We start from the raw sequence: 18602 nt of genomic DNA on the forward strand, positions 1-18602 counted from the left end.
ATATTTAGTACATCATTTTATAGGTACAACAGTACACCATTTTGCAACACGCAAAAATCTGATTAAATTAGAAGAGTTTTGACAAAACAAGAAATTTAAGACATCATGTACTATGTAGGTTTCTCATTAATTACTTGATAGCACTGATAGCAGATCGCTAGAGGCGTGACTTTTTTGAAAACGTATTTTACTTACATAGGTTCGTAAATTAAATCAATGGTTACTGCGGAACCTGTTTTCAGCTTCATTGTTCAGAGATAATTTTTCGGTTGCAAATTACTATACAAACTTCTTGACATATGGTGAATGAGCTTCATTTCAAATTTGCTTTAATAGTATTATACTTCTATTTATTTCAATTACAAAATAATTCTTTGAGTTAAACCTGCCCATCACAGGTCTTATCAAATTTATTAATCAGTGTAACTAGGTTTTTAGGCTTAGTTTTGCATTAAAACTTTTTTTTACCATATCATTCATTTATATAAACTGGCCTAACTTATACATAATAATTAATATTCTTGACGGACTTATTTCTGACCCCATTAACCAAAATTCTGATGACATGTAAATAACAGTGTTTAAAACTAATTTACTATGCCAAGTAGACTGACCGACATTCAATTTCCCCCCGCTAATCTTTACTTTCTTCGAGTTTACTTTCTTCAATGAAGAGTCAGTGTTTCGATAATACCAACGAGGCTAACGTGGTTCCGCTAGGTCAAGTGTACGTTTTCTTCTTTTCTTGCTTTCACAGTAAATATTTTGGAATAACAGGTAAGCAATATTATTTTATATTCAATTTAAATCAATTATTATTTAATTAAACTATTTTATAAATTTGTAAAATATTTATTTTAACTCATTTTTCTTTGCCCCAGTTAGTAGCATACATTAATTTGCTTAGAATGCTGCTGGTTCGCATTGCTGTATGTATATATTATTTTTTTTAGATACAAATTGGAAATATCTTTAAGGCTGCGTAAATTCAATCATGAAGCTAACTTTCATCTTTGAATTGCTGCTAATTTTTGTCTTGATAGCTTTCGCCGCGTCTGCGGTTATAGGTAAGACAAGACTCAACCCTTAAATCAACACAATAAATAAATTATTATTTTAGAAAATAACCAAGGCAATCATAAACGAGGAAAAGGGCTAAACGTCCGTAGGCGCAAAAAACAAAAAGACGCAAATGAAGAGAATAATACAAACAATAAATATTGCAACTGTTCTAGCGTGTCCTGTAATTGTTGCAGACCGTTTAACTTACCGTTAGTGACTTTAAAAGGGCCGGGCTGTGCCACTTTACAATACCTTGATGGTGATCGCTTATCAATCACTATGAGTTTAGCTGAACGTGTATTGGCTAACACAACGGTATCAAGTAAGTTGCGTATATCAACGCAGAAAAACTGGGAACTCAACAAATTATTTCAGGCAAACAATCCGACCCCATTTGCATACCTCTTCCAGGCAGATTTACCAAGTTCTGCGGTAGAGTTTATAACATTGGAAGAAAAGAGCAAAACTTCAACGCCTGCTTAGGCTTAGAATTACGATCTGCGGATGAAATTGAAGCTGCAGTAAGAGTTTCATGCTTCAGGTTCGGGCCTGAAGGTCTTAAGCTTGAACCCCCCCAACCACTTCCAGTAATCGAAGATGCTGAGGATAATGACAACGATGATGACGATGACGATGAAGAGTACGACTATGATGATGATGATGATGATGACATTGCATACGATGACGATGATGATGATGACGATCTGGATTATGGTAGTAACTCTAGCAGTGGTAGTGGAGGTAAGATTCAGCAACCAAATTCTTTTTAGAGGTGAGAGTTTTTGTACAGTTAATGACTTCATTTGAAGTGTAGATCTTTAATTGTTGTTTTTTTTTGTTCAAAGTTCTGACATTACCTACATAGCACAAATACCAATATACAAGGTACATAAGCTTGGTATACCTTGGCTACATATTTCAGGTATATACTGTTAGGTATATCAAATGGAACATTCATGTGCCATTTGGAATATAATTGTCACTTGCCTTATGCACATCCCCAGATGGTACTTTCGAGGATATTGCATTAAAAGCAAAAGAGTTTTTATGTTTCTCTCTAAGCTGTCACGCCCTTTTGAACAAAGCGTTTACATGCATTTGAGCTAGATTTTTAGAGTTTGTAAGGTCCTAACCTATACGAGACATTGTCACCACCCTGTATATGTGCAACAGTAGAAGGATGCCCCCTGTATGCTACTCCATTGATCTCAGTTTGGCTCTTTAAAACGGTAGAGGAATATCAACTCTAGTCGGAAAAGTAATATCATATCTTCAAATACCAAAGTAACATAAAATTATTTCTGTATAATAATAAAAATACGACTTTTGAGTATTTGAAATATTGCCAGTAAGTTCCAATTTTGAATTTGAAAAATGCTTCACAAATTTGAAATTGCTAGATTTTTCAAAAGATACATTTTGGTCCAGTTTGTTGTTCCAACATTCGAAAATCTTTCTATTAGGCAATGTATCAGTTTTAGTTTTATGAATTAATCGACAGGAAAGAAAAGAATAAAAGATAATAATCTGGTAGCATTGGTTTTATATCAGACATCGTATATTTAATGTGAATGTCAGTATATCTGCCTGAAATCATTAAGTAGAAACACGCGTCGCCCGTTATCATCCTTATGTCTTTTTGAGGGACTTTTTCGCTAAATAATGCGCACTCCGATTTTTGGTGTACAACATCTCCACCAAACATGCTTTATTTATTTTTTATCTTTGCTCAAATTACCTAATTTAATTATTTAAACAACAACAATTAACGTTGGAAATTCTAATTTATTGAAAGTTGTTTTTATGTGACGTTTTTAATAAAATTTTAAATAAAAACACGACACATAAAACTATAAAAAATACCAAAACAAAAGTGAAAAATAACAATAAAAGGCTTATTTGAAATATGCGAATTGAAATACTAAAAGTACTTGAATTATTTTTTAAAATACTTTTATTTCAATTACTGCCCAGCTCTTTCTGTTTGACTGTTACAGAGCGTTGTTGATTAAAACATTATGGTGCATCTTTTCATTCCATCCTAAGTAAGTGGCTTATTTGGCATATTTTTCTAGCACTTTAATACGTTCACGGATAGCCAGTGAAACGGTCTTTCCAACGATATGACAACACGTAGTTTGTAACTTCTACCGTTTGGCTGCTACAGGGCGTCAAAGTTATATCATAAATAACAAACTTAAAATTGGAAACCTCCTTTTCCAGACACCAAAGCAACGTTACGCAGTATTTCTCGTTCTTATTTGATTTTTATTGTATACGTTTTTGGCGTCATTTCTCACTTCTGGCAAAGGGAGTTAACAAGTAATTGCTATTGGCATCTATACTCTGTCTCCCAGTAATATGGCATTTTCCGCTATTGAACATATATGGGAGTAATTTTTAACTCTGAATCACAGAGTACTAGCACATTCCATGAAAAATACTCCGTCATCCGGGTACTGCAGCCCTATGTGTGTACAATCACCTATTACGCATGGAAATTCTTGTTATACTATAGAAGTTTGTCTTCCCTTTTCCCTTTCTTCTAGGGTTTGTAGTATATAGTGCTTACTCTTGGTTTATCTTGTTATTGTAGAATCGGCCCTTACTCTTCAATTTTACTTGCGGGTACAGTTATTAGCAAGTAGTTTAAAACAAACCTTTTATAACGTAAATTTTATAAATTTTACGTCTAGCTGTACTTGAATTGGTACTCACAGCTTTTCATCTTCCAACTACCACTTTTCACCTTCAGAACAAAAAAATAAAAATTAAAATAACTGCATTAATTTTTCTCAAACTTCCAGGAAACAAAAAAACAAAAGCAAAGAAAACTAAAAAGAATCAGTCGACGACCAGAGCACCCGCAGTCAAAAAACCTGCCAAAAAGAGGACCACTACTAAAAAACCTGTCCCAACAACTACTGTAGCCCCAGTAACGGTAGTAGAAGGTTTAAAAGTCAACGTAACTGAAGAACTTACTACAGTAAAGAATAAAACCGAGTCCAGTGAAGAAAATGATGTTTTTGACGATCTTGGGGATGTCATTGACGAAACTATAAGTGACGGTCCTGATGATGATGATTCTGAAGAAAGCGATGAAGACTAAGAAACATTAGATAAAGATACCAGTTATATGTGATATTTCAATCAAAGTTGTATTTATTAAATTATTTATTTATTTATTTATTTTCATCACATTAATGTGTAATAAATGTTATGTTATTGTTATTCACTATACTTTCCTATCTACTTCTGAAAGGGTTAGGAAAAATAATAAAATGCTTAAAATAAATTGGATCAATATATATTTTTGAACATTCTAATGACACATGCATATGGTCCAAATACAAATTTGCAGCACATTTACTAAGTTACGCAAATACACATGAGTTATTAAATATATGATTTAAATAAAAACATGAACATGAATAAAGCATTTTACCAAAAGCCAGCTGATTTGCCACCTGGTGGGTTCCTCACCCTAACACAAGACTTTCTTTCTACAGCTGAATCTTCTGTAAAAGCAAAAAAAAAATAACCCCAGCTACAACTGAATCAAATAATATTACCGCTAATAGAAAAAGTGGAATCCTGCATGTTTTGTTGCCCTTCAGGTCTGGCTCCTTTACCACCTGGAGTACTGACAGTTCCATCAGGAAGAGTAGGGCTTGCACAGACTTTTTCGTCCAACTGAATCTAAAATTCACCAACATGACCTCCGTTTTTACGGTTTTAAAACCCAAACCTTTTCCAGCTCGTAGATTCCATTATCTCCGTTCATATCCTTTGGAGGCTTTAAATCAGCCACTTTAGAAGGATCGTATACAAAAGGCGGGAAAGTCGGAGTTTCAACAAACTTTCCAAAACCTTGGACGGCCTTCAACTGTCCTTCATCTACCACAACTCTCCCGTTTACAATTACGTATTCGGGGACACCATGGCATGTCATGCCCTAAAATTATTAAAATGTCAACTCAAAATAACGTTACTGCAATCACTTAAAATACCTCAAAAATATTGAAATCCACCGCTTGGTGGTGGGTTTTGGCAGAAATAGTTCGAGTAGCGTTGGGATTCCAAATTACAATATCTGCATCAGAACCCACTCCGATATAGCCCTTACGGGGATATAAGTTAAATATTTTAGCTGCATTTGTACTAGTTATCGCAACAAAACGGCACGGGTCGATTATACCGCTGTGAACAGCTTTTTCCCAAACTACAGACATTCGATCTTCAACTCCATTGACACCGTTAGGAATTTTAGTAAAATCGCTTATTCCTAGTTCCTTTTGCGCAGAGTTGAAAGTGCAATTGTCACTTCCCACAGTTTGAAGCACATCCCTAAATACAAAAAGATAACATTCTCAACAAATAGAAAAAATGAAACCTAAACAATTATGTCAGTTTCTTTGCAACCTTTTTACAAATACAGTGTGCAGAATTAGATTGTGTATATACAAACTCTCGTGCTTTTTACTAGTAAACTGCAAAAAAAATAGCACAATAAACTGATGAACATAATTTTTAAATAAATATAACTACTGAAAAATCATTTTTCCATAAAAGCTAAGCATTGATGACAACTGGGGTCTTCATCCTCAGCTAAGCAATTGAAGTTTAACAAATATTATACATAAATTCGACTGAAATTTCCAAAGTATTATAATAATCTACATAGTAAGCGGTGATGTGTACTATGTGTTCTAACTAGTAAAAAAATAACAAAAATGTGAAAGCAGTGCATCACCCATTCCGAAACAGAACCTATTTTATCAGGGTATTCAAAAATCAAATCTACAAGCTATTAACATGCTTGCCATCCTTGAGGAAGTATACAGAATGTACTGAAAATGGCGACCAAGCTCTTCACTACGTTATGGGAAACAACACTCTAAACTCCACAAAAATGTGTATAATAAAATATTATGAATTTTAACAGAAATTATTTTAGGTAAATAGGTGTAATAAGTCCTACTTGAAAAGTGTGAGACATATGAGGATTATTTGAGTTTATTAGGTAAATAAAAATGATACATTAGAAGCCTTGGTACCTATTTAATATTAGAGGCTATTTCGGCAATCTCTGTGTAATTTTTGGAATACATTTTTTAATGGTTTATTGTTATTTATTCTCACTCAAAAAAATCTAATTCCACAGGTAAAAGGTCACAGGTAATTTGTTGGTTTTTAACGTTATTGTCAAGTTGATTTTAGGGATGAATACGACTATATGGTCCAAATACATTTATTTCTTGGATTTAATTACATATTATTAGATAATTGAGAAGAATGTAGGGACATCGATTTACCAGATACACTGCTGTCTAAAAAAATATGACAAAATATAATAGTAGTATTTCCAACTTTGAACTTCTATAAAGAGAAAAGTGATCGGGCTATTTTTTTTTTATTAATTTTTGGACATTCACAAAATTATTCCCAACAGCGTAATAAAGCGCTTGGTGGCTATTTTCAATACACCCTGTATATCTGCAAAGTTTACACTTCAAACAATAAACTTGTTCAAGTTGTTTTTATTGTTTTCCTTTGCTTACTTGTCATAGTTCAATTTCTAAACACCCTGGATAATTTCGGTGGTAGTTAAAACAAAAGGATGTTTTAAAAACGTGTGCGCTACACATGCCTAAAGGTGTGCCACACTTACGATGCTAAATATTCCAAAAGTTGATTAGATGTCTCGGGGTTTGAACGTAAAGGTGGCGACACAACCATTCTGTAATCGCGAGGGTTGCCTACCACACCTATCGAAGAGGCTTCTACTTCACCAAATATCCTATGACCTGTCGACTGCCATTTGGCGATCGTATTTGCGGAAGAATCTGACGATACTCTTAGCACATAGATCGGTGCTTCGACCTGTACATTTTAACTTATTTTTTTTATAGAGAACTAACCCAAATATTGGCAATACATTAAAATTGGACTGGCTGGTTTTCTATAAACACCGAATTTTAAGTTTGAAAAACAAACACTATTTTGCTTAAGTGACTGAGAACACGCAAAATAGGAGTGGCCATCAAGAACATATGACTTAACACTACTCGACTTTTTCTGTAACGGTACGTCTTTAGTTCACGCAAATAGTATACAACATGTAACCAGTATCCCAGCCAGCAGAGCTATGTGATAATGTCGTCAATATCTGGTGAACAGTTGTCATAAGACGTAATCTGTTTGAGTAATGTCGTAATAAAAACTTGAAATTACGATAAATATTACATTTATATTATTTATTTATTAATATTAAATAGTATCATACGATGGTTAGACGTCGCATTCCTAAAGTGAATTTCAGGTTCTATTTATGTCGTCATTGGTGTAGGTCAGGTAAATTTTTTTAAAGAAATTATATTTTCAGGAAAGAGAAACATAAATTCTTTTCCAGATTTTCAACTGGATATTTACAGATTAAGTCTTCATTATCAAGGGGTTTCGACTAGTTTAGAAAGGCGCGTCGCCGGAATTTATCGATTTTCAGCTGGTAAATGGGACATTACAGAACTAGACTTGGCAAATATTGCTAGTTGCTGTCTCCAGGCGGCTGTGCCTGTTCGCAGAGACAATTTCTAACTAGTTTCCAACTGAAAAACAGGAACATTTTAGCTTGTACCGATTTCTGTGACTATTAATTTTTAGCACTAATTTTATTTCATACATAAAAATTTCAAGACGTTTTGAAATAGAATTTGCATTGCTACTGCTTCGTAAAACGTACTTTTTCAACATCACAATATAAATGTAAAAAAAAAAACAAATAGAACAGATCCGGTTTCAACGTACTAAATCCACATGTTTATGTATTTCTTAACGGCGTATTAATAACATCCTACATTTGGTTTCTAAATTTGCATTAGTGCTGCAATAATAAAAACAGATGATTCACAGAAAAGCATCAAACTGAATGCATGTAAAGCATCAGAGTATTACTACAACAACCAATCATTTTCCGGTCCCCATAAACACAAACTTAAAAAAAATAATCTATAATAGTTTAAGATGAAACCGAAAGTTATTTAAAGACATGAATGCGTAGAGGACTATTAACAGCATCAATAAAACGGAGCGGAATAGGAAGTGTGGAAAAGACCATTTAAATCGGGTCAGCGAACAAAATTCAAGTCCCCTTTTGTGTTGCACCATGGCTATTCAAAAGACACTCGTTCTATCCATTTAATAGTGCTCTTCCTTGACGTATGACAGCAAATAAATAATTAAAAGAGACCGCCTGTAGAAGCGCACATTAATTAACCTCGATAAATTAACACAATTTTCGGTATGACTAATGTTGCATTTCAAATTAACCGCTTCCAACGCTGTTTTTGAAGCATTTCACAGTTTAACACAACAAAGGCTTTTAAATTTGTTTAGTAGATAAATTAAGCAGACCAGGACTTTTAGAATGTAAATAGAATGACAATAAAACATATTTGAAATAAAGCAAAACTTACTGCGCTAGATTTTGTAATAAGGAGAGCGGCGTACTAGGATCGGATCTAAGAGGTGGGCTCAGAATGTGGCCAGCGGAATACCGGAAACAGTTGTGTTTGCAATGACTACCGTCCTTGCTAAGTCCGGCTACCAATGCCTCACCATATACTTGGGTGCCATTTGAACGAGCCAATGACAATGCCTCTGAGGCTTGTTTACTCATTACATGAACCACGTAAAGCGGGCAATCAACCTATAAAAGTTCGAAGCAGCTTAAAATTTGGTTTTCCAATTAAGTGAAGGCAAGAATACTGATAGCTTTTGACCAAAGGATTAGACTGGCATTGCTTCTGAAATATAAGCAACTATATCTTAATAATGATCTATGTAGATCCGCCACTGGTATAGAAGCATTAAAAACCCAAGTACACATGAGAAGAACCCTATTAATATCAGAGGTTTGATTCAACAGGTGCCCCTACTATAATGCCTTAGAAATTTGCTTCATCATCTTAGTTAATGAACTATTTTCACACTTGTCTGTATATATCAATAACAAGTTATTAAATGCTTATATTAAAAAGGACTTGCAAGTCATTTGGACAATGCTCCACAGGTACATACACCTAAAGTCTTTCAGTTTTCTAAAAGTCCTTGTACAATTCCAATTCCGTCTCCTAAATAAATGTAACACCTAATAATTCAATTAACTCAAAATAAAAATACCATCAAGTTTTAAAACCAGATTAAGTGCTTAAATGTTATCTCTACCACTAAACTTTTATGGTCGGATATTCACTTTGAACTAAAACCTTACCTTTATGTAATGTTCAAATAAAATCGATATCTTCCAGCCAATCACTTGTAAATATTTATAAAATTGTTATAAAACCTCACCTGTTTGGCGATAACACAAGCTCTGTTGACAGCTTCAGCTTCCACTTCTTCAGGTCTAGAAAGTTCGTGTCCCTCAGGCCCCGATATTCCCTTTTCAAGCAACTTTTCTACGTTCTTAATAATAATGGAACCGTTTTCAGCATGTACTTGAGCGATAGCTCCTAGTTTTTGGCATTGCTCAAAAGCACTATAAAGTTCCAAATCGTTCAGCATAAAGCCGTAAGCCATAAACATTTTAAATGAGTTCACCCCTGAAATAATTTATTAAAGATTCGAAACTCTTTACTTTAAACTCTGCTCACCGTGTTCGTTACAAAGCTTTTCCATATCTTTTTTAATGTCATCAGACCATCGAGGTAGACACATATGCAAGGCATAATCGCAACATACTTTAGCGTCAGCCTTGTCACGATAATTATAATAACACTCTAAGAGAGATTCTCCTGGTTTAGGAAAGGCAAAATCAACTGAAACGAAAAAATATCCTGATTGGTCATACAGAAATAATAATAGATTCTAATTTATGACCGGAAACGTCCAGTAATTCTATGCTCATAAGTAGATTTTCACACTCGAGGAAATCTAACTGTTTTCTTTTGTTTAGTTCAATAACCCGCCTTTACAATCGCAACAGTAAAACAATAAAACCCATGAAGTGTCATAAAGGCATATAAGGACTTACTGATCATAGTGGTACCACCAGCAATGGCAGCCTTTGTTCCCTGATAAAAGTCATCTACCGATACGGTACCCATAAACTCAAACTCAAAATGAGTATGAGGGTCAATGCCTCCGGGTAAGATATACTTTCCCCTAGCGTCAATTGTTCTACTACCTCCGGGAATAATGAGATTTTTTCCGATTTGCTTAATAATCCCATCTTCAATATAAACATCTTCATCTGAAACTCCATCCTCATTTACTATCTTCCCATGTCGAATTACTAGTCTATTTTGGGAGCTCTGTAAAAAAATAAATGAACCAGATTTTGTTAAGAAAACAGACATAAATATCACAAACTAGCAGGAATGAATAACAATTATCTAATATCCTTAGCACCAAATAATTGTATGGTCAACAATCAGGATGTAGTTACCATTTAAATTTTAATACTTAATATTCAATGGCGTTAATAAGCATGATAATTCTGTAACTGTCATTTTGTTTCCTGCTTTAACTTGTGATCACCTAATAGTCATTTTAAGGAAATTCTTTACATTGCTGCTTTAGATATATACAACTTAAATGGCAGTGAAAAAAATATATTAATGCTAGTGTCCAACTATGGGAGTAAAATGTATTAAGTTGCATTTCATCAACTGTTAATTACCATTCTAATATTACTAATTTCAGTGATAATGGAATTTCAATTAATCTAAATATGACCTTATTCATTACTTCAATTTGAGAGATATTAATATACCTAAAAACTCTTTTTAAAGATGGTAAGTAAAACAGGTTTAAAATTCTGTTAATAAGTACCAGATTTGCTTTTTGGAAAGTCAAGTCATGATATACCATTTAAAATTTACTAAAAGGACAGAGAAGGTAATACTCAGGTTGTTCTGATTCTAAGGACCCACACTTTCACCTCCAGATAAATTTATTGTTAGGATAATTTCTAGAGAAATGACAGAATTTACCAATAGCAGCCTCTGATTTCATGTTTCCATAGAAATTATCCTGAGGGGTAAACCGCTGAGTAAAATTTTGTAAACTAATTCCTAATATGCCAGTAATGCCTACTAATTTCTTGTAATGCCCAGTAATTCCTAATAATTAACCTACCCTAACGATACCCACTAACTTCCTGAATTAAGTACCACAACTGGAGAGTCTAAAAAAACCTTTTTTAATTAAAAAAAAATAAAAATAAGAAAAAAAAAGAATTTTTTTTTCCTGTATTAATGTCATATACCTGTCTGTATCCGTTTCTGATATATTTACCAATTTATGTAAAATTTTATATTTTCGGTCTCCAAAACCAATTTATACTTACCAGGAAAGATTTTTTTCTTGGTTTTTGTGTTTTGTCATGTTAGACAAGGTTTGTTCTAGGAATGGGTGCAGAAAGACCTCAAAATATATAATACAGTGTGGTCAAAAAATCAGTTCTAAAAAGAACAGAAAGTCTAGTTTTTCAAACGGAACACATTCTTATAATTCTGTCTTATTCTCTGTTCAAAATTAAAGAAGTTTGTATTATGTCACTTATTTAAAAAAATCACTTTTAAAATTGCTACATTGAACCACCTTGTAACTGTCAAAATAACCGAATTAAAGAAGGTTAATGTAGTAGTTGTAAAATTCAGTCAAAACTGTATTTATTGTCACACACAACACTTTGTATAGACTTTTATATGTCAATGGATAGAAAATAAAATAGGCTTTCAAAAAAATTGTTGCTTTGTTTGGCCGCCAGAGGGCTCCAAAGCTGACTAAATGTTTTCCTTGACTGTTACTGCTCTAATATCTTTTAAGGATTTTTTTTTAATCGGGCAGATACGGCCCTGATCTTTGGCACAAACCTAGCACAATGATTGCCAAATCTAGGGTAGTAGCAAAACTGTAGAAATACATTCTTTAAAGTCGATTTTCGCTTGCACTAACTGGCCAACCTAACGCGCAAAACCCATTAGGATAGTGGCGGTGTTTCAGGCAAATTTGATCTCTACGAAAACTGTCATTTGCAAAAACAGTTTTTCAAAAAATTGTAGATTCGTGGTAAATCTAGTAAGTCACGTGACCGTGTTTTCCTAATAATAATAATAAGTGTATTTGTAGCACTTTGTATATACTTTTATATGTCGGTGTAAAAATCGATTGGTTAGCCGTTTGCCCGCTAGAAGGCGTCAACGTTGACCAATTTTTTTGGGATATCTTTTTGTTTAATCCTTAAAAACTCGGTTAATTGCACTACTTTTAGTAGAGTTTTATACGTCAATGGATAGCCAATGAAATGAGCTTTCTAAAAATACCCCAACGGGGGACGGTTTGGCCACTAGAGGGCGTCAAAGTTGTCTAATTTTTTCATGACTTTTTTTGGTGCATTTTTTCGTTCAATCCTCAATAACTAGCTTATTTGCTACACTTTGTATAAGCTTTTATATGTCAATGGATAGCTAATGAAATGAGCTTTGAAAGTTGATTGATTAGTTGTACGTTTTCAATGCTAGAGACAAAATTTTTGAAAGTAAAATTACAAAATTCATAATTTTTCCTTGTTTTCCAACAGATTTCATTGAAATTACCAAACTTTATTTATGTTTATATTTCAATGTATAGAATAAAATATTGTATGATAATTTTTTTATAATATAATTTAGACCTTTTCAATTTTATTAATAATACTAATTTAATGCCCAATAATGCCCACTAATTCCTACAGTTTGTACACTATGTAATGCCCCAGTGGTTTACCCCTCGAATTATCCTTAGAATATAAAGTTATTCTGAACTGAAAGTACTGGGTCTAAAAGAAATAAAACTGTTAAGAGATATTAAAAATCTGAAATGAAATTTCTTGAAAATAACTGGGAATTTTTTAAGTCTCAAATTTATTGACATAAACAATGACAATCCCAAATAAGATTTCTAACAGTTTTTACATGTGGGTTTTATGTTACTCATAAAAATAGGCAATGTAAAAAAGTCAATATACTAAAAGTTATCAACTTATTGCACATCTGTTAGCACATATTACCTACAGCTTATCTTATTTTATTTGCTGTATAAATACACTCAGCAAAGTTGTGGAAAGTGTTTTTAGAGCACTTAAGCTTATTTCACTAATAATCATTAAACTAAATTAATAAGAAAAAGAAGTTTTTAAATTTTACAATAAACCTCTTAAGTATAGTATTCACTATTTAAGTAAAATGACAAAACTCATTATTAAGGTATCTTGGAACTTTAATAAGATGTTCTAAGTTTGAGGCCACACCCTGACATCTTTGTACTAAGATCAATATTTAATTTTTTATACCCAGATCAATATACAGCTCAGCAACCACAACTAGGAATTTTCAAATAGGTATTTAATGGTAGTTTATGGAACCAAATAATGTCATGATTTATGAAACCTATTCCCTGTTTGCCAATACTAAAAATATATCCCTGGTGGATGGAAGCTCTATATATTACCCTAATTGGATTTCATGTTATTAATCACTTATTGACAACAGAAATATTACAGGATTCAATTCAATAAAAAGACTATTAAATAACTGTATTGAAATTTTAACCTGTACGAGTAAATAAAATTGCAAAAATCGTAGTTAATTGATACAATATATTATTTCAATTATATGTGATCTTTTAAATTAATTTATACATTTTGTCCTGCTATATGCACCTACTTTATAAACTGTGTATCAGAAATGTAAAGCAAAAAACTTGTCTACTTAAATTAAGCAATAATTAATAAAGCCGGCTTTCAGATGCAAAAATAAACAGTTTAGGGACAATGTAAGTGATGAATTACGTAAATATACAAGGCAGTATTTGTCATAGCGCTTCCTCAATACAAAATGTACTAAAAATATCATTTGAAAAACGAAAACATCGCAGTTATGACTGACCTGTAAATGAATTGGGACTTTTTTCACTGGCGTACTCATAGCTCCACTTATTTATCCAAAATTAAGCAACAAATCTACACTTTATATTAAATTAAACAAATCTACAGGTAGAAACCGGAAAGCAAAATAAACTGTACAGGCACAAACACACATCAACAACACTGCCACACGAATACGAATTTGTTCGGCTTCTGCAGGTTGGCCAAATTATGAATTTGTTTTGGTTTCAACTTTCAAGCGTATACGCAAGCGCTTAACGGTTGCGTTTTTCTTCAACCAATCGATTTGCCTCAACGGGCCTTGCGCCTACCATAAACGCGCGTGATTCGTACACTCGCACAATTTAATTGATTTTTTATTTTAAGTTATTCATATCATGTTACGTTATTAAACGAATAATATAGTAAGTTTGTGTTTTAAAAGGTTTAATTCAGGAACCAGTCGGTTAGAGGCCGCGTGATAGATTAAAACTAACAGCAAACTGGTGAATATAAAAGTTGTAGCCCTTTTTACATTTTAACAATAAAATGTTGACCAAAAAGACCGATACTACAGGAACAGGAATATTTTATTTAAGAAAACAACATGCGGCATATCCCTACTACAGACAGGGTAGCATTATTTAAAGAAAAACTGCAGAATCTAAAAATCCATATTCAACAGACTCGCTGGCGACTTTTCAAATGGGAACGCAAACTTGTGTCACGTGATTACTTGTACGGGATTGGTTAGTGCTCACGTGTTAAGGTTAACGCGTAGTCGCCCACCGTCAAAAAAATTTAGAATTGTAATGTTGGCCATGAAACGTCATCAGTGACATAATGTTTGACGTGTCACATCGGTGTTTATTTTGATTTGTAATTTTTTCTATTTACATTTTAATATTGTGATTGTTGTATGTAACTTTAATTGATTTTGATTAATAAAGATTGTAAATTATAGAAATTAAATTCACTGGAGTAGCAGTCACATGGTAGTGTTGGTTTGGTAGTACTTTTATCTTAGTAAAACAATGACATGCTCTATTGAATATTGTGTAGATAAAAGATTTAGCTTCATCATTCAGTTTAATATGATTGCTACTGCTAAATTGGTGGTTAGGTTGTAGAATAAATGAACGTTTTTTGTAGGAAAGGGTTGCAAATACTCCTAGTGTAAGCTGTTGGGTACCAGAAAACTATATACCAGTATAATGAATTCCAAAGCAACTCTAGCCATAGTTCAAGTGCTAGTAGGATGTATGTTAAATAATATATTTCTTGAGTACATAATCAAGTAAGTATTTAAAACATTGTTGTAAAAAATTGAAGGTTTTAATTATGGAAAATTTTATTTTTAAACCCTTGGTTTTGGTTGACCTTGACAAAACTAATATTGTTCCTACTTTAATAATTGCACTGTAGTGGGTTCATGCTATAAATATAAAGTTCTACTAGAATTGCTAGTGCTTAGTGCAATAATGTGACATTAGACAGCAAAACTTGAAAAAAATAACATTGAAAGCATATTTTATAAAAAAAAATTCACTTTAGCTGTAACTTTAGCATTAGCAATAAATTTAGTATTAATCTTAAGAAAGAAGGGTGTTTATAAAAGTCCTAATTTAACCATACAGTTTTCTGAAAAGTAACCTAATGTTAATGATATTTTTTTCAAGTTTTGCTGCCTAATGCCACATTACTGCACTAAATCAATATTAAAAGAATATTCTTTTAATTTCTGTTTAGAAATATTATAAATGAAGCAAAAATTCAATCTTAAGAGGAAGTTTAAGCATTGGAGATTTAACTTTATGAATTTTATGTAAAACCAAGGTCCGCTGTGAAAGTTAAATTTTGTTTATGAACATCACAATTTAAAACCACTAGCCTCTATTCTTCATGCTGATACTAAGGAGGCTGAAGTTAGGTTACTTTTAGGAGTTTTATAAACACCTTTCTTTCTTGATTAATACTAAATTTATTGCTAATGCTAAAGTTACAGCTAAATTTAAATTTATTTTTATAAACTGGACTTATTAAGTTTATCTGTAGCACAATTTGCAAAGTTTAGGAAAATGTTAAAGTTAGAAGAATACCTAGACCTAAACTATAGTCTAATCCTGAAGATATAAAACAATAAGGTTTCATTGAAAGTTGTAAAGGTAAATGCTGTTAAAAAGCAACTTTCCACTTAAGGCTGGTTAATAAAGCAAAATTTAACTTTAAATTTAGTTGTAATTGCTGATCTTGATTTTGCATAAAAAGCTAAATTTTCTTACAGCATATACTAAAGTTAAATTTCCAATGTTTAAACTTCCTGTTAAGATGGAATTATTCTTTATTTATTAACAGAAATAAAAAGTATCCTTTTACTATTGATTTAGTGCAGTAATGTGACATTAAAAGATAACATTAAAGTTAGGTTACTTTTCAGAAAACTGTATGGTTATTGGCTGTGTTATTGGTTAAATTAAGAGTTTTATAAACATCCTTCTTTCTTAATGTTAATACTAAATGTATTGCTAATGCTAAAGTACTTATTCAAATTATAAAAACTACCACTGGGCTTAGTTGTGCATAGATAGATTCTCTTAAAAAAAAGTATTTTTTAGCAATTTTTATTTTGGCTTATTGTTTGAACAAAAGAATAATTGAAACACTATAAAGAAGTCATTCTTGCTTTACATCAGAGACCAGCATGGAGACCCTTTCTGTCCTGTGTTCCTGTGTGTACTCATTTAATTTTGCTCCTAGAGTCTAAATTTCCCATATTTGATTCCTGATATTGAGTAAGTTGTAATCACTTAAAAATAACCTAATATTTTAAATATTCATTAATAACATATATAACTCTTTTTGCAGATTAGATCCTGGTGCGGGTCATTTAATTACCGTCTTGCAATTCCTGTTTATTGCTTTACATGGATTTATATTCACATCCAAATTTGGAACTGTCCAACCAAAAATTCCTTTTAAAGATTATGCAGTACTAGTAACATTTTTCTTCATAACAAGTGTGGTTAACAATTGGGCATTTGCCTTCAATATACCAGTTCCACTGCATTTTATCTTCAGAGCTGTAAGTATTGCATACTTTATGCAGATGGTATGATAGTTATTACTGTTTATTGTAGGGTTCTCTGATTGCTAATCTTATCATGGGTATTTTGATATTGAAAAAGAAGTACACCTGGGATAAATATGTGTCTGTGTTTATGATAACTGCAGGGATTGTTATCTGCACTTTATATTCATCAAAAGACGTTGGAAAGGTGTTTTTCATTAAGTTTCTGTCTAGAATGTGGTGTTTACTGAGTTTTTCCAGAGTTGCACTGACTGCAGTGATACACCTTTCTTAGATAAACAAAGTGAACCTGTTGATGCTAGTCAGTTCTTTTGGTGGTTAATTGGAATTTTGTTATTAACGGGTGCGTTGCTTTTGTCAGCCAGAATGGGAATATATCAAGAAACTTTATACAAACAGCGTGGGAAGCACCCTTTTGAAGCTTTATATTATACTGTAAGTGTTTTAAAACTTGTAGTTAGTAAGTAGGTTTATCACAATTTTGTTGGGGGTTTCAGCATTTATTTTCCCTGCCTGGATTCCTTCTCTATGCATCTAGTATATGGGAACATGCATTGATTTCATCAAATAGTGAACCTGTAGCAATTGGTGGATTAGCAATTCCATTATTATGGTTATACTTGATAGGAAACGTACTTACTCAATACATGTGCATTAGTTCAGTTTATGTATTAACCACTGAATGTACTTCTCTTACTGTAACGTTAGTGATCACCCTCAGGAAGTTTTTATCTTTAGTTTTTAGTATTGTATATTTTGATAATCCCTTCACACTAGCCCATTGGTTTGGAACATTCTTGGTTTTCGGTGGAACTTTGATTTTCACTGAAGTTCCTAAAAGGATTCTTCATAGTAGTCATCGGGCAAAAAAAGATGCTGCTAAGAAAGTTAAATAGTAAATTAAAACTTGACATTAATTGTAAATTGTATTTGATTTGTTGCATTTTGTGTGTTAGTTTTACTGTACTGATCATGTTGCCAGTTTTTATTTGAATAAAATATTAGTGAAATTAATGGGTATTATTACGTTCAGGTTTTACAGGGTGTTGATTTATTTATGGTAAACAAATCTACACCATGCATGACTAATTTACGTGACATCACACAATTACATAGCAGAGAAGCTTGATCTAAATAATCTAAAACATCAAGTAGACGTCGTTTATAAAGACTTTACAAAGGCGTTTAACAGGGTATCACACTCCAATAAACTTTGCTGTCTGTTTGGATTCAGTAATGAATTAATAAGCTTTTTTGACTCATATCTTTCAAATATTAAATTATTAAATTACGGGCTATCAGTCCAAAGAATTCATAGCTCCGTCAGGAGTAACCGCATGGCTCAGTGTAACCAAAGCGACTTGGTCGGCGTGGTGAATGTTCTTGGACATTAGTATAGGGTTCTATTCATCCCCGTTAAGCGCTCGCCCTCCGTGAATCCCAAACATACCCCTCATTCTACCCCCATCATGATCCTTTCCGTCTTGGTGATCTGGAGGTAAGGAATTTGTAATTTCTTTAACTTAGCCTAAATAGCAACTG

At 32.6% G+C, this 18602-nt stretch overlaps 3 protein-coding genes across 8 annotated transcripts; 2 read left to right on the forward strand and 1 right to left on the reverse strand.

The window, feature by feature from the left end:
* Positions 1 to 657: 657 nt before the first annotated feature.
* Positions 658 to 4247, forward strand: LOC145738642 (uncharacterized). Its single transcript, XM_081993547.1, has 5 exons — positions 658 to 777; positions 954 to 1067; positions 1121 to 1384; positions 1438 to 1803; positions 3870 to 4247. The coding sequence occupies exons 2-5, from the start codon at positions 995 to 997 to the stop codon at positions 4169 to 4171; spliced, it is 1005 nt and encodes a 334-aa protein (XP_081849673.1). The 5' UTR covers positions 658 to 777; positions 954 to 994; the 3' UTR covers positions 4172 to 4247.
* Positions 4248 to 4353: 106 nt separating this feature from the next.
* CRMP (Collapsin Response Mediator Protein) lies at positions 4354 to 14331 on the reverse strand. Of its 2 annotated transcripts, none has more exons than XM_081993541.1 (9): positions 13995 to 14331; positions 10097 to 10376; positions 9717 to 9881; positions 9415 to 9665; positions 6734 to 6945; positions 5073 to 5409; positions 4811 to 5017; positions 4635 to 4761; positions 4354 to 4580 (listed from the first exon to the last, which is right to left on the reverse strand). In XM_081993541.1, the coding sequence occupies exons 1-9, from the start codon at positions 14031 to 14033 to the stop codon at positions 4504 to 4506; spliced, it is 1695 nt and encodes a 564-aa protein (XP_081849667.1). In that variant the 5' UTR covers positions 14034 to 14331; the 3' UTR covers positions 4354 to 4503. The 2 variants fall into 2 exon arrangements, with proteins under 2 accessions (XP_081849667.1, XP_081849666.1); XM_081993540.1 differs by lacking the exon at positions 6734 to 6945 and adding an exon at positions 8538 to 8770 and having other exon boundaries at positions 13995 to 14329.
* Positions 14332 to 14809: 478 nt separating this feature from the next.
* Positions 14810 to 18070, forward strand: Efr (ER GDP-fucose transporter). Of its 5 annotated transcripts, none has more exons than XM_081993542.1 (6): positions 14810 to 14967; positions 15125 to 15269; positions 16838 to 17054; positions 17110 to 17247; positions 17301 to 17495; positions 17558 to 18070. In XM_081993542.1, exons 2-6 carry the CDS (start codon positions 15187 to 15189, stop codon positions 17954 to 17956), a joined length of 1032 nt encoding a protein of 343 aa, XP_081849668.1. In that variant the 5' UTR covers positions 14810 to 14967; positions 15125 to 15186; the 3' UTR covers positions 17957 to 18070. The 5 variants fall into 5 exon arrangements, with proteins under 5 accessions (XP_081849668.1, XP_081849671.1, XP_081849669.1 ...); XM_081993545.1 differs by having other exon boundaries at positions 14822 to 14972; XM_081993543.1 differs by having other exon boundaries at positions 14825 to 14981.
* Positions 18071 to 18602: the final 532 nt, after the last annotated feature.

The sequence above is a fragment of the Ips typographus genome, linkage group LG16 (assembly GCF_016097725.1).
Source record: "Ips typographus isolate SLU linkage group LG16, UJ_Ityp_2.0, whole genome shotgun sequence".
NCBI classification, from domain to species: domain Eukaryota; kingdom Metazoa; phylum Arthropoda; class Insecta; order Coleoptera; family Curculionidae; genus Ips; species Ips typographus.

What these genes read in the sequence shown, in the direction of transcription:
- LOC145738642 (XM_081993547.1), top strand. Translation starts at nt 995, where the DNA reads ATGAAGCTAACTTTCATCTTTGAATTGCTGCTAATTTTTGTCTTGATA. An exon ending in CGCCGCGTCTGCGGTTATAG is followed by an intron (nt 1,068 to 1,120) that starts GTAAGACAAGAC and finishes TTATTATTTTAG; the next exon opens with AAAATAACCAAGGCAATCAT. An exon ending in GGCTAACACAACGGTATCAA is followed by an intron (nt 1,385 to 1,437) that starts GTAAGTTGCGTA and finishes AAATTATTTCAG; the next exon opens with GCAAACAATCCGACCCCATT.
- CRMP (XM_081993540.1), bottom strand. Translation starts at nt 14,033, where the DNA reads ATGAGTACGCCAGTGAAAAAAGTCCCAATTCATTTACAG. An exon ending in AAAGCTTTGTAACGAACACG is followed by an intron (nt 9,666 to 9,716) that starts GTGAGCAGAGTT and finishes AAATTATTTCAG; the next exon opens with GGGTGAACTCATTTAAAATG. An exon ending in CTTGTGTTATCGCCAAACAG is followed by an intron (nt 8,771 to 9,414) that starts GTGAGGTTTTAT and finishes GAACTTTTATAG; the next exon opens with GTTGATTGCCCGCTTTACGT.
- Efr (XM_081993542.1), top strand. Translation starts at nt 15,187, where the DNA reads ATGAATTCCAAAGCAACTCTAGCCATAGTTCAAGTGCTAGTAGGATGT. An exon ending in TTTCTTGAGTACATAATCAA is followed by an intron (nt 15,270 to 16,837) that starts GTAAGTATTTAA and finishes CTCTTTTTGCAG; the next exon opens with ATTAGATCCTGGTGCGGGTC. An exon ending in TTGAAGCTTTATATTATACT is followed by an intron (nt 17,496 to 17,557) that starts GTAAGTGTTTTA and finishes TGGGGGTTTCAG; the next exon opens with CATTTATTTTCCCTGCCTGG.